The 14,227-nt window shown below is 46.6% G+C and overlaps 1 protein-coding gene across 5 annotated transcripts in view; it reads left to right on the forward strand.

The window, feature by feature from the left end:
- LOC117346421 (FRAS1-related extracellular matrix protein 1-like) overlaps positions 1-14,227 on the forward strand; it is a 225,785-nt gene that overhangs the window by 132,719 nt on the left and 78,839 nt on the right. For all 5 annotated transcript variants that reach the window (XR_004536585.1, XR_004536584.1, XR_004536582.1 and 2 more), the window contains one exon: positions 5,466-5,607. Coding sequence is in view for 1 of the 5 variants with exons in the window: in XM_033915953.1 (XP_033771844.1) it covers positions 5,466-5,607 (142 nt within the window). In the remaining 4 variants the exon portion in view is untranslated. The remainder of the gene's footprint in view (positions 1-5,465; positions 5,608-14,227) is intronic.

The following is a 14,227-nucleotide window of genomic DNA, read 5'->3' on the forward strand; positions in this document are numbered from 1 at the left end:
CGCTGCGGAAGTGTAGTGACTGTTCTAAATGAGCAAAGTCTTGCAATACCAGTACATACAGTACTGGTCACATCATCACAACTGAGCCGATGGTTCTTCTTTCTCCGACGCTGCGGGAGTGTAGTGAATGTTCTAAACGAGCAAAGTCTTGCAATACCAGTACATACAGTATACACGCGTCACATCATCACAGCTGAGCCGATGGTTCTTCTCTCTCTGACGATGCAGGAGTGTAGTGACTGTTCTAAATGAGCGAGGGCTTGCAATACAAGTACGTACAGTATTTGGGGTTAAAGTTTTTAGGTTGTGGAACGAATCATCCTAGTTTCCATTATTTTATATGGGGAAATTCGCTTTGATATATGAGTGTTTTGGATTACAAGCATGGTTTCGTTACGAATTATGCTCGCAAACCAAGGTTTGATTGAATATTGATATCATAAAGTTAGAGAAATAGATACAAGTAGTGTAGATAAGTCATCTAGGTAAACAGATACTTAGGTCTTTTTCTAAACTACACCAGTATTTTGTCAAAGACTTGACAAACATGGAGTTTATTGTATAAAATATATATTGTCCATTTATTATGAATTTTTGGAAATCAATTTGGGACCAAATTAATTGTTTATTAGATAACCCAGTGGCATTATCATATGATACTGTGATGTTTGGTATGGCAATGAGAACAAAAAGTCAGATTTCTTCAAATAATAACACATTATTACTTATAATGACTGGGGTTGCCATTCAACAAATTACGTTTAATTGGAAAAACTGGAGTAGATTAAATTATAATTTCTGGTGGAATTCCTTGTGTCATATTTATAAAATGGAAATATTTATTGCAATACAGCGAGGATGTTTTAGGAAATTTCAAGATGTGTACTGATTAGATGACATTTTTTTCACCTTAAATTTACAGGTTCAATTATGAGGGGGGAGGGGGGTAATTTTAATATTACATATTGTACAAGGTATTTGATTATATAATAGGGAAGGGTGGGAGATAAGAGCATATTATTTGTACTATTGATGATTATTAAGTGATATATTTATTGTTAATCTGTTTTAACATTGACACACTTATTGCAAGTTTGATAATGAATAAAAATTTTAATTAAAAAAAAAAATATATATATATATATACATACAGTGGTACCTTGGATTACGAGCATAATCCGATCCAGGAGCATGCTCGTAATCCAAAATGCTCGTTTATCAAAGCGAGTTTCCCCATAGGAAATAATGGAAACTCGCTTTGATGCGTTCCCCCCCCCCCCAAGAACCGGCATTGCTCCCCTCGAAGGCCCCCCCCGCCTCGAACCGGCACCGCCCCACCACGATCCAAACCCCCCCCCCCCCCGACACGATACAACATCCCCCCGACACAATTGGGCACCCCCCCGCCGCTTCTTACCCTCATCTGGGCACTCTTGAAGATCGGCCTACTCGTCTGCTGGGCCTTGAGCATCTGAGCATGCTCAAGGCCTGCGAGTTCACGTTCAAGTTCAGAACGTGAACTCGCAGGCCTTGAGCATGCTCAGATGCTCAAGGCCCAGCAGACGAGTAGGCCGATCTTCAAGAGCCCAGATGAGGGTAAGAAGCGGCGGGGGGGTGCCCAAATGTGTCGGGGGGAATGTCGGATCGTGTCGGGGGGTGCCCAATCGTGGCGGGGGGGGTCGGATCATGGCGGGGGGGTGCCGGTTCGAGGCAGGGGGGGTGCCGGATCGCAGGAGGGGGTGCTCTTAAATCGAGCCATGCTCGGTTTCCGAGGCACCGATTTTACAAATGTTTTGCTCGTCTTGCAAAACACTCGCAAACCGGTGCACTCGTAAACCGAGGTACCACTGTGTATATATATATATACAGAGCAAATTTGGCTCTATGCAAAGCAGTAGAAACCAATTTATACATGAACACATTCAGTACAAAAGTAGTTTCACTAGCAGGTTGGTGTATACTCATATGAGCACTGCTAGTTACATGTCTAGGCTAAGAAGGTGTCTATAGGGCACTAGAATTTGCAGTTAATGCAGGATTTTATGCACGGTAACTGCAAACTTTATATGGCACTTTAAGGGCTTCCCCCCCCCCCCTTTTTTTTTTTTTTTTTTTTTTTTGCAGGTCATGTTCTAATGTCACCAACAGCAGAGAGAGCTAATATAGGAGCTTTTACTGCCCTCTACTGAAGGGAGGTGGTCAGTGTTCTCATTTATTTTTATTTATTTAAGTATTTATATACCACTTGCAGCCTAAGAGGTTCGTAATCGAAACAGAAACACGTCTAAAAACTCGCCTAAATCGGCACTTGGACAACCTAAAAGACCAAGTGCCACTAATCAAAACGGATTTTTAGACGTATCCAGAGACTTTTTAGGCCTCTGAATGCCACTGTACACCTAGAGCCGAAAGGGGCATTTTAGGAATAGTGGTGAAGGTAGGATTTGGGCAGGACGTAGGCAACCTAGACTTAGTCGTACTGCAAGTATAACCAAATGTTTTATGAGGCTGCATGGACGGAACTTATACATTGTGACTTAGGCGATCTAAAAACAGGTCTAAGTGCCCAGAAGGTATCCAAAGTGCAGGGATAAAGTACAGATCCCCCCGTGATCACTGACCCCCCCCCCTCACACACACACACACACACATACACACACAGCTATAAAAATTGGAATAAAAATGTACATACCTGCCCTTCAGAACATCAGCACCTGGCATAGGAAAGTCTAGTAGAGCTGCACAGAGGTGACTTAAGTAGTCTGGAGGTGGGCTAGTGAATCATAGAGAGAACCAAGCCCATAAGCCACTCTAACCACTGCATTCATGATAAAAATTGTGAGTCCACCAAAACTCCCCCAAACCCTACTGTACTGCCATATAGGTGGCACCTGCAGCCATAAGGGCTATTGGGGTTGCAGACAGGTGGGTATAGTAGGTTTTGGGGGTATTTCTGGGGAGCTCACCATGACCTGCAAGGGAGTTGTGGTGAGATGTTTATGTGGCACCCTTTTTGTGAAGTTCACAGCAGTGCCCTATAAGGTGCCCCACTACTCTGTTGCCATGTCTGGGTGGCCAGACCATCTCTTTGCTGACCCTTCCCACATCCAAAAGGTCTTGTTCTAGGCATTTGGGACTTGGACGATTTTTTGGACAAGACTGCAGTATAAAGATAGACGACTTGGGTGGTCTGGACGATCAAACGGCTGGATGTAGAAGATTTTTGGAAAAAAAATATATTTTGGACGTATTTTTCAAGAATGGACTTTAGATGCTGCCAACTTTGGGTGACTAGCGCCCTAGGCCCAAAACGGATGTAGACTTATTTTTTTTATTATGTCAGCTCAATGTGTTTTTTACATTCAGGTACTCAAGCATTTTTCCCTGCCTGTCCCGATGGGCTCACACTCTTATCTAATGTACATAAGAACATAAGAATTGCCGCTGTTGGATCAGACCAGTGGTCCATCGTGCCCAGCAGTCTGCTCACGCGGCGACCCTTGGTCTAAGACCAGCACCCTAACTGAGACTAGCCCTACCTGCATATGTTCTGGTTCAGCAGGAACTTGTCTAACTTTGTCTTGAATCCCTGGAAGGTGTTTTCCTCTACGACAGACTCCGGAAGAGCGTCCCAGTTTTCTACCACTCTCTGAGTGAAGAACTTCCTTACGTTCATACAGAATCTATCCCCTTTCAATTTTAGAGAGTGCCCTCTCGTTCTCCCTACCTTGGAGAGGGTGAACAACCTTGAATGTTTCGATCATGTCCCCTCTCAATATCCTCTGTTCGAGGGAGAAAAGGCCCAGTTTCTCTAATCTTTCACTGTACGGCAACTCCTCCAGCCCCTTAACCAGCTTAGTCGCTCTTCTCTGGACCCTTTTGAGTAGTACCATGTCCTTCTTCATGTACGGCAACCAGTGCTGGACGCAGTACTCCAGGTGAGGGCGCACCATGGCCTGGTATAGCGGCATGATAACCTTCTCCGATCTGTTCGTGATCCCCTTCTTTATCGTTCCTAGCATTCTGTTTGCCCTTTTTGCCACCGCTGCACATTGCGTGGATGGCTTCATTGACTTGTCGATCATAACTCCCAAGTCTCTTTCCTTGGAGGTCTCTCCAAGTACCTCCCCGGACATCCTGTATTCGTGCTTTGGTGCCCCTGGGCCAATCCAGCCCCATTCTTCGTTGAGCTGCATGCTGGACGGACGGGTTTGGCACCCGTCTGTCCGGCCAACCTAAAATAGGTACGGGGAAGGGGGGTGGGGTGGGAGGTCGTAGGGTCGGCCGGGGGGGGTCGCGGGTCAGCTGGGGGGGGCCGATCAGGGGTTCTTGGGGGGGCGGACGTTAGGGGGGAGGGGGGTGCTTCGAGGACAGGAGGGCTTGGGATCCCTCCTGCCCGTACTGTAGTAGGGGTGGGGGTACTGTACTGTAGTAGGGGCGGGGTCGCCTGGGCCAGGAGGGCTTGGGCTCCCTCCTGGCCCGAACGAGTCGGGAGTGCCGTGGGTGCATGGAGCAAGAGAGCTTGGGCTCCCTCTTGCCCCGATGTTATCGGGGGGGGGGGTTGCAGATGCCGCAGGGCAAGAGGGCTTGGGCTTGGGGGTTGTGTTTGGGGGGAGGAGTGATTCATCACGGCAGGAGAGATGCCTCATCTCCCCTACCGCGATGCCATCACTCCTCTACCGAACTGCCGCGGGTCACGGCAGTTTGGGTAGAAGAGTGATGGCATCGCGGTAGGGGAGATGAGGCATCTCTCTTGCCACGACGGTTAGGTTGCCTGGCCGCTGAGCTGATGGCGCCAACGGCCATCAGCTCAGCGGCCCGTTTTTTGGCACTTAGACCTTTTTCACTTAGACGAAATAAAACCAGGTCTAAGTGCCAACTAGGCAACCTTTAACTGTTTTGGTTATACCTGTTGTACGGCTAGGTGTAGGTCGGCCCACCTCCCGCCCACTGCCCGCCCTTTCCCCTCCTCTAAACACACCTCTTTTCTCTCTGTGCGTTTAGAGGCAGGGGAAAGGCCTAAGTTGGTTTTAGATACGTCTAAAAAACAGCTTTGGTTATGGGTACTTGGACGATCAGGCTTTTTGATCGTCCAAGTAGCTATTTAGGACACTTTTTAGACGTTTTTGTTTTTTTTTTTATTATTACCCCCATGGCATATAAAGTAGGTCTAAATTAACCAGTCAAGATATCCTGTTGACTTTAACTAGTTAAATTTAGCAATTCTAAGTTAACTAAATATTATTCTGAATATCTGGGTAAAGTAAGCCAGATATCTTATCCAATTAACTTTAACCAGGTATGATCTCTCTGAATCTTAGCCCTCTTTATATAAAGCTAAATTGATCTTGGTTTATACCAAAAAATGGAAATCACAGAGACTAATAGCCAATAAACAAAATATATGCAAGGCATTAAGGAGAGCATCTGGGTTCATTTCTGCATTTCTTCTTTTTTCTGCTTAGAAACACTGGTTTGGAAGTTGAAGCTGCTGAAAAGAAAGTTATCTCAAGTGCTGCGCTCAAAGTGGAAGACAAAGATTCTCCAAGTGATAAAGTCTACTACATCATCAACAATGTGGCAAAATTTGGCAGCCTAAAATTAAAGGTTCCTGCAATATTTGAAGAATTTGTATCATCATTATGCAAAATAAGATTGATTGTAACTACAAATGTATTTTGACCATAAAAGAAAGAAAAGTTAATTGAAGCATAGAAAATAAGGCAGATATTGACCATATGGCCTATCCACAGCCAAAGGTTACAAAAATCAAAATAAAATCATAAAACTGTAGATTGAAGACTGGAAAAATATGTTAATTATCTCTTGTGGGAGGAGGAAAGCCTCAGATCATGTGTCCATTTTCACATGTCAGCCCATTGGACATCAATTTCAATCACTGGCCATCTTCCACCACCCTAAATTACTGTGCAAAAATCATGCTGTGCAAATTTGCATTGATAATATATAATTAATATCAAAAGTGTAAAAACCACATCATAATAATGTCAGGCAACTTGTTTTAAACTCGATTCAGTCTAAAACAAGTTGCCTGACATTATTAAGATAAGTGGTTTTTACACTTTTGATATTAATTATATATTATCAATGCAAGTTTGCACAGCATGATTTTTGTAATTTAGGGTGGTGGAAGATGGCCAGTGATTGAAAATGATGTCCACATTAGCTGAATGGCCAGTGGGCTGACATGTGAAAATGGACACATGATCTGAGGCTTTCCTCCTTCCACAAGAGATAATTGACATATTTTTCCAGTCTTCTATCTACAGTTTTATGATTTTGTTTTGATTTTTGTAACCTTTGGTTGTTAATTTTTTGATTCTTGTTTTTGTATTGCTATTCACAGCCATGCCACTTACAAACGTTTCATCTCCTTTAGAGATCCTATGTACTTGTCCCAAGTGTTCTTTGAATTCAAATATAGTCTTCATCTCTACCACCTTTTATGAGCGTTGGAGTTGTTACTGCCTCATCCTGTGCTAAAAACCACTCTACGGTTTTGTAAATGGGGAGGGGGCGGTAAGTTACTCTTGAATCTATCTTCTTTCACCATCATCTTATATCCCCCCTAATTCAAGAGCTTCCTTTCAATTGGAAGAGACTCACTTCCTATGCATTTTTTCCACTGAGGTATTTATACATCTCTAAAAGCTTTATGATGAAAACCACTGACCGATTCCATCCTGTACGATCTCCAGAGACTTATACAGAGGCAATATCACCTCCTTTTTCCTGCTGGCTCTTCCTCTCTCCCTCGCAACACCCTTCTGGCTCTTTCTGTCAACATGGATTCACTAGACAAATTTCTTTGACTGGTTGACCAGAGAATTGGATAGAGGATATGCGCTAGATGTGGTGTATTTAGATTTTAGCAAAGCCTTTGACATTGTTCCACACAGGCGTCTAATAAATAAACGGAGTGCTCTTAGGATGGTTCCCAAAGTGACGGGTTGGGTCAAGAACTGATTGAGTGGAAGGCGACAGAGGATAGAGAACAATAGAAATCACTCTGAAGAAAGGGACCAGTGGTGTGCCTCAAGGTTATGTTCTGGGGCCTGTTCTTTTTAAAAAATTTTATAAACGATATTGCTGAAGGGTTGTCGGGTAAGATTTGCCTCCTTGTGGATGATTCGAAAATCTGCAATAGAGTATTCACGCCGGATGGTGTGAATAACATGAAGAAAGACCTGGTGAAGCTTGAAGAATGGTCTGAAATTTGGCAGCTAAAATTTAATGCTAAGAAGTGCAAGGTCATGCATTTGGCCTGCAAAAACCCAAGGGAGCGGTACAGATTAGGGAGTGAAGAGCCTACGTGCACAACAGAAGAGCAAGACTTGGGTGTGATTGTATGTGATGATCTTAAGGTGGCCAAACAGGTTGAAAAGGTGACGGCAAAAGCTAGAAGGATGCTAGGTTGCATAGGGAGAGGTATGGCTAGTAGGGAAAAGGAGGTATTCATGCCTCTGTATAAGACTCTGGTGAGACCTCATTTAGAATATTGTGTACAATTCTAGAGGCCGCACCTTCAAAAAGGTATAAAAAAGATGGAGTTGGTCCAGAGGAAGGCTACTAAAATGGTATGTGATCTTCATCATGGGGACAGAGTTAAAGATCTCAATCTGTATACTTTGGAGGAAAGGCGGGAGAGAGGAGATACGTTAGAGATATTTAAATACTTACGTGGCGTAAATGCGTATGAGTCGAGTCTCTTGAATTTGAAAGGAAGCTCTGGAATGAAAGGGCATAGAATGAAGTTAAAAGGTGTAATCTAAGGAAATACTTTTTTACAGAAAGGGTGGTAGGTGCATGGAACAGTCTCCTAGAAGAGATGGTGGAGACAGAGACTGTGTCTGAATTCAAAAGGGCCTGGGATAGGCATGTGGGATTTCTTAGAAAGAGTAAGAGATAATGAATACTGCAGATGGGCAGACTGGATGGGCCATTTGGCCTTTATCTGCCGTCATGTTTCTATGTTTTCTACCTGTTTGGCCACCTTCAGATCATCCTTTACCATCACACCCAAGTCCTGCTCCTCTTACGTGCACAGAAGTACTTCACTCCTACGTTGTACCACTCCCTCGGGTTTTTGTAGCCCAAATTCATGACCTTGGGTTATTTTGGGGTTTTTGTTTTTTTTGCATTAAATGTTTGCTGCCAAATTCTGGACCATTCTTCAAGCTCCTCCCTATGTTATTCATACCTCGGTTTCAGAACTAATTTCATATATCACCCAAAAGAAGTAATAGAGAAACTTCTTTCTTCATTTTGGTAAAGACATATACCCTGGAGCATAGGCGTTGAAATGAGGGGAGCCATGAGTGCCTTGGCACCCCCAAAAATCTGGAGAGCGAGGAGACCACCATTATCTCCCCACGCCCAAGATGCTGTGGCTGCTGCTGGTCTGTGGCAGCAAAAACAAATAAAATGATTATGCGGGGCTGCACTGTTCAAGCTCATGGCTGCCAACCCTGCTCTAGAATAAGAGATGATGTCAGAGGGGGTGGGGCCAGAAGCTTTGAGCATGAACAGTGCTGCCCTGCAAAGTCTTTTTCTTTGTTTTTGCTGCTGCACACTGTGACAGGGAAGCTCCTGTCACGGTGAAAACTACTACTAAAACTCCCCAGAATGCAGCACAAGGCTGGATAAAACCAGGCATGGAGTCAGGACAGCTGGCTCAGGCAAAGGAAGGCAAGCCCAGGCAGGTTCCAGCACAGCTGAAGAGCCAATTAAGAAAGGCTCTGCAGACCACTGATTGCCCCTATCACTCCTTTCCTGAAGTCAGGGAGAAACCTGAGGCTAATTTAGAAGGGGGTGGAGTCAGACCCCGGGGTTGGCCTTATAGGAAAGATCAATTTACTGGAGAAGGGAGAAGGGAGGAAACTCGAGAAGGAACGAGAGTGCAGAGAGAGGAGAACCAGAAGGAGTGGTTGAGAAGCCAAACTACTCACGTGGGTTCCAGGTCACAGAGGGTGCCTCAAGTCCAGCAGGAACGGAGGGCAAGAAGCCCACACCTAGGGAAAGGTGTTACTGCCCTGGAGAGGTATTGTGACTGGCAACTCAAGCCCCAAAGAGCAGGGCTGAGAAAGCCTCCCCAGAGAAAAGCTGCAGACAGTTTTGCAGACGTACAGAGAGGGGGAGGGGAAGCACAAACAGAAAGAAGTGAAGAAACTTCAAGCCGGAGTTCCCGGGAGTGTGAATGGGAAATGGACAGCATACTAAGTAATGAGATAAGTGAAGAGGGCATGGACCTTGGAGAATATGATGTTTGCATGTCCTAAGTTAAACTCCTGAAGAACGGTATCCTATTGTTTGTATACCCGACAGCATGAGCAGTGCGGGCAGAGTTAACAAGGTGCTAATAATGTGTTAAACAAATGCAGAGGGCTGAGAAGGAAAGGCTGGACGCAAGCCGTGCTCAGCTAGCTAGGCTCATAAAAGGTGAAGTCCAGAGTGAGAGCAATCAAGCCCGGCAGGGGCTACGAGCCAAGGAAAGCTTTAACTGACTTATAAGTTTGCTGGGATTTTCCTGGTGATAAGGAAGTGCAATCTTGCTCCTTAATAGAACCTGGACTGAAAGAATAATGGGGGGAGAGGCCCTCTAAGCACTGTAACCAACTGAGGTGAATGTTTTATGTTTTTTTCTTCTGCTGTGTATTTTCTTTGAACTTTGGGTTAGTAATAAACCTGATACTTTATTCTAAAGAATCCGGTATCCGGGTCTTCCTTCCACTGCCATATAAAAGGCGTATTAAAAATCTTACTTGTGGTCCGGGCCGCAGTTTCCTACTTACTCAGAGACGGGCCCGGTCACAAGAAGTTGGTGGCAGTGGTGGGATCCCGCCGCCCACAGGTTAGTGGAGGAAGTACGCCCAGAGGTTGGAAAGGAAAACCCCAAGAAAAAAAAAAAAAAAAACCCGCAAAACCACAGAAACACGAAGGTTGGTTTTTTTTTGTGCAAAGCAACAGCTGGGTTTTGGCAGTGGAAAATAGTGCCAGAAAGGACGGTGTTCACAAGCTGGTAACACAGTGGTGTGGAATATAGGAACAATTCAAGCGTGGTTTGGATTTTTTTTTTTGGAAAAGCCATAAATTTCTTAACCGGACTTTCTTGGAGACTGAGGATTAAAAGACCCAGAGGCAACATTAAGGCATCTGGAGGCCAACATCAGCAAGAGAGTGGAGCGGAGCCCGGAGGAGCAGTTCCAGGTTCCGGAGTTCCTGGTTGCAGGAGTGGCTGGGGAGGCCCTAATATCCCAAGGCTGAGACACATCAGTCCCTAAGGATGGAGGCAGCCAAGTTCCGGACTGGTCTGGAAGGGGAGATGCACCGTATGCAGCTGCATTTCCAGGAGATGTTGCAGTCGCAGGCAGAGCTTTGGAAGGCTGATCACCAGGCGCAGCAAGCAAGGCACACAGAACTTTTGCAACAAATGACTGCTCAGATACAGGCCATAAGCAACCTGGCGCAGAGGCCTGCAGTACCGGCGGCCGGCAGCGGTGATGGTGTCGTCGGGCCGGTAGGCGCTCCTTTTGGGGAGCTGATAAGACTGCATAAAATGAATGTAGATGATGACATATCATATCGTACTTTGGGTACTGAACCAGCAGTAAGCTATCCTATACTTAAGCCAGAATTGCTAGAATGTGTAGAGAGTGACCCAGGGCCCTATCGGAGCCAGTCACGGGGAACCCGTTTGGCCCCGAAGGAGAACCCTGGAACCTTGAGACAAGGCCTTGACAGATGTTTTAGGAGGTCTGGGGGAAGGTACCGGGGACGGGCCAGGGTTAAGCGGGCTGGTAAGTGTTTTGCCTGTGGTCATCCGGGACATTGGCAAGTGCAATGCCCGGTCAGGAGGAGCCTGACCAACATGGTTGGGTCCACAACCCTGGTTTCCCTGAGAGATTGGATGATTCCGATAAAAATAGAGGGAATCCCGTTAGTTGCCCTAATAGACTCAGGGGCTGATCAGTCCATACTGGCCCAGAAAGTATGGCAGCAGGTTTTAAGAGCCCGGGGTCAGAAAATCGATAAACCCCAGGGACGGTTGGAAATACAATGCATGCATGGGACCTCCTTACCCTATGAAATGAAGGAGGTGTGGATAGAGTATGAAGGGAGAAAAGATGCTCTAAAAATGGCCCTGATGCCTAGACCCCCATATGATGTGATCCTGGGACGGGAATGGCCCTACTTTAGGGAGTGTTGTGGCATACGAGGGGTGGAGGCGTCCCCAGTGCAGGAGGAGCAGTTGGCCCAAATCTTCCCCCTGGCAGAGGAGGTCCTAGAAGAACCCTCCCATAAAAGAAGGAAAAGCCGAGCAGAGCGGCGGGAGGACAAAAGGTCTTGCTCGCAAGGCAAGGGAGGGGGGAGTCACTTATCGTGGAGACCCTGGGTGCCTTACGAGGTGGCCCAACGATTCCCTACTCTAAGCCGGGAACAAAGAAAAGATCCCTCATTAGAGCCGGCTATAGAGCAGTGGGAAATCGCTGGGGAGGGGGCTTGTGAGTTTCAGGTGGTAGGGGGACTCCTCTATAGGAGAGGATGGAATCCTAGGGCCCAAAAGGCACAAAGGTGCTTAGTAATACCAGCCAGCTTTAGGAAGCAAATATTTTGGTCCATCCATAGGGACCGCGGACTAGACCATTTGACCCCAGGTTTAACCATTAAAGAGATCCAAAGGAAATTCTATTGGCCCGGACTAGTCCAAGAGGTAGTAGCCTGGTGTAAGGAGTGTCCGAGATGTAGGGACGGGGTCGCAGAGAGGCCGCCCATTAATCCTGAAGAGGCAAGTGTACATAAGGACAGGGACCAAAAGAGTCCGCCAGAGAAACCTGAAGAGGTAGGTCAGAGTAGGGACCAGAGAGGAAAGAGTCCGCCAGAGGAACCTGAAGAGGTAGGTCAGAGTAAGGATCAGAGAGGAAAGAGTCCGCCAGAGAAACCTGAAGAGGTAGGTCAGAGTAAGGATCAGAGAGGAAAGAGTCCGCTAGAGAAACCTGAAGAGGTAGGTCAGAGTAGGGACCAGAGAGGAAAGAGTCCGCCCGGACAACCGAAAGAGGTTTCCTTGGCCAAGGTTACACCAGATAGGGAGAAGCCCATTTTAAGGGTGATGCGGCTATCTCCCAAGGCTAAATTGCCAGTCCGCGTGACGCCAGGATCCGTGGGCTGGGACTTAAGCAGTATCCAAGAAATGAAGGTGCCAAAAGGGGGCAGGAAGGTTGTGGATACGGGCGTAGTGATCGCTCTACCAGAAGAGTGTTATGGGCGCATTGCGCCAAGATCGGGTTTGGCCCTCCGGCATGGCATACACATAGGGGCTGGAGTGGTCGATCCCGATTATCGGGGAACCCTTAAGATTTTGGTATTAAATCTAGGGGAGAAGGAATATAGTATAAAAGAAGGGGATTGTATAGCTCAATTAATATGTGAGCGAGTGATGATTCCGGAACTGCGAGAGGAGGTGATAGATACAGTCACTGCTCGGGGGGAGCAGGGCTGGGGCTCCTCAGAGGAGCAAGAAGGGGTGGTAAAGAAATCCATAACCCGGAGAGTCCCGTTACGGTTAGGGGAAAAGACCTCTAAGAGTGTAAAAGAAGAAAGGACCGATAGGGGTTTAAGTAGGGGGGTATGTGACAGGGAAGCTCCTGTCACGGTGAAAACTACTACTAAAACTCCCCAGAATGCAGCACAAGGCTGGATAAAACCAGGCATGGAGTCAGGACAGCTGGCTCAGGCAAAGGAAGGCAAGCCCAGGCAGGTTCCAGCACAGCTGAAGAGCCAATTAAGAAAGGCTCTGCAGACCACTGATTGCCCCTATCACTCCTTTCCTGAAGTCAGGGAGAAACCTGAGGCTAATTTAGAAGGGGGTGGAGTCAGACCCCGGGGTTGGCCTTATAGGAAAGATCAATTTACTGGAGAAGGGAGAAGGGAGGAAACTCGAGAAGGAACGAGAGTGCAGAGAGAGGAGAACCAGAAGGAGTGGTTGAGAAGCCAAACTACTCACGTGGGTTCCAGGTCACAGAGGGTGCCTCAAGTCCAGCAGGAACGGAGGGCAAGAAGCCCACACCTAGGGAAAGGTGTTACTGCCCTGGAGAGGTATTGTGACTGGCAACTCAAGCCCCAAAGAGCAGGGCTGAGAAAGCCTCCCCAGAGAAAAAGCTGCAGACAGTTTTGCAGACGTACAGAGAGGGGGAGGGGAAGCACAAACAGAAAGAAGTGAAGAAACTTCAAGCCGGAGTTCCCGGGAGTGTGAATGGGAAATGGACAGCATACTAAGTAATGAGATAAGTGAAGAGGGCATGGACCTTGGAGAATATGATGTTTGCATGTCCTAAGTTAAACTCCTGAAGAACGGTATCCTATTGTTTGTATACCCGACAGCATGAGCAGTGCGGGCAGAGTTAACAAGGTGCTAATAATGTGTTAAACAAATGCAGAGGGCTGAGAAGGAAAGGCTGGACGCAAGCCGTGCTCAGCTAGCTAGGCTCATAAAAGGTGAAGTCCAGAGTGAGAGCAATCAAGCCCGGCAGGGGCTACGAGCCAAGGAAAGCTTTAACTGACTTATAAGTTTGCTGGGATTTTCCTGGTGATAAGGAAGTGCAATCTTGCTCCTTAATAGAACCTGGACTGAAAGAATAATGGGGGGAGAGGCCCTCTAAGCACTGTAACCAACTGAGGTGAATGTTTTATGTTTTTTTCTTCTGCTGTGTATTTTCTTTGAACTTTGGGTTAGTAATAAACCTGATACTTTATTCTAAAGAATCCGGTATCCGGGTCTTCCTTCCACTGCCATATAAAAGGCGTATTAAAAATCTTACTTGTGGTCCGGGCCGCAGTTTCCTACTTACTCAGAGACGGGCCCGGTCACAACACCAACAGCAGCAGCTGTGAGAGTGGGGGTATTGGTGTTGAGATGGGGGAGGCCGAATGGAGGGGGGAGAAGGAGAGATGCTGGATGAGGGGGACAGAGGGGACAGATGCTGGATAGATAGGGGGTAAGGAGGGGGACAGGCACTGGATGAGGGGGAGAGAAAGGGCAAATGCTGGATAGAAAGAGGGAGGAGGGTACAAAGGCAGATGAGGGTGAGGATAGAGGACAGACACCAGATGGAGGGGGAAAAGGAGTAAACACCAGATAGAAAGGGGGGAAGGCAGACACTGGATGGAAATGGAGAGAGAGAGGGGTCAGACTGTGAATGGAAGTAGGGAG

This window comes from Geotrypetes seraphini, chromosome 12 (genome assembly GCF_902459505.1).
Source record: "Geotrypetes seraphini chromosome 12, aGeoSer1.1, whole genome shotgun sequence".
Taxonomy (NCBI): domain Eukaryota; kingdom Metazoa; phylum Chordata; class Amphibia; order Gymnophiona; family Dermophiidae; genus Geotrypetes; species Geotrypetes seraphini.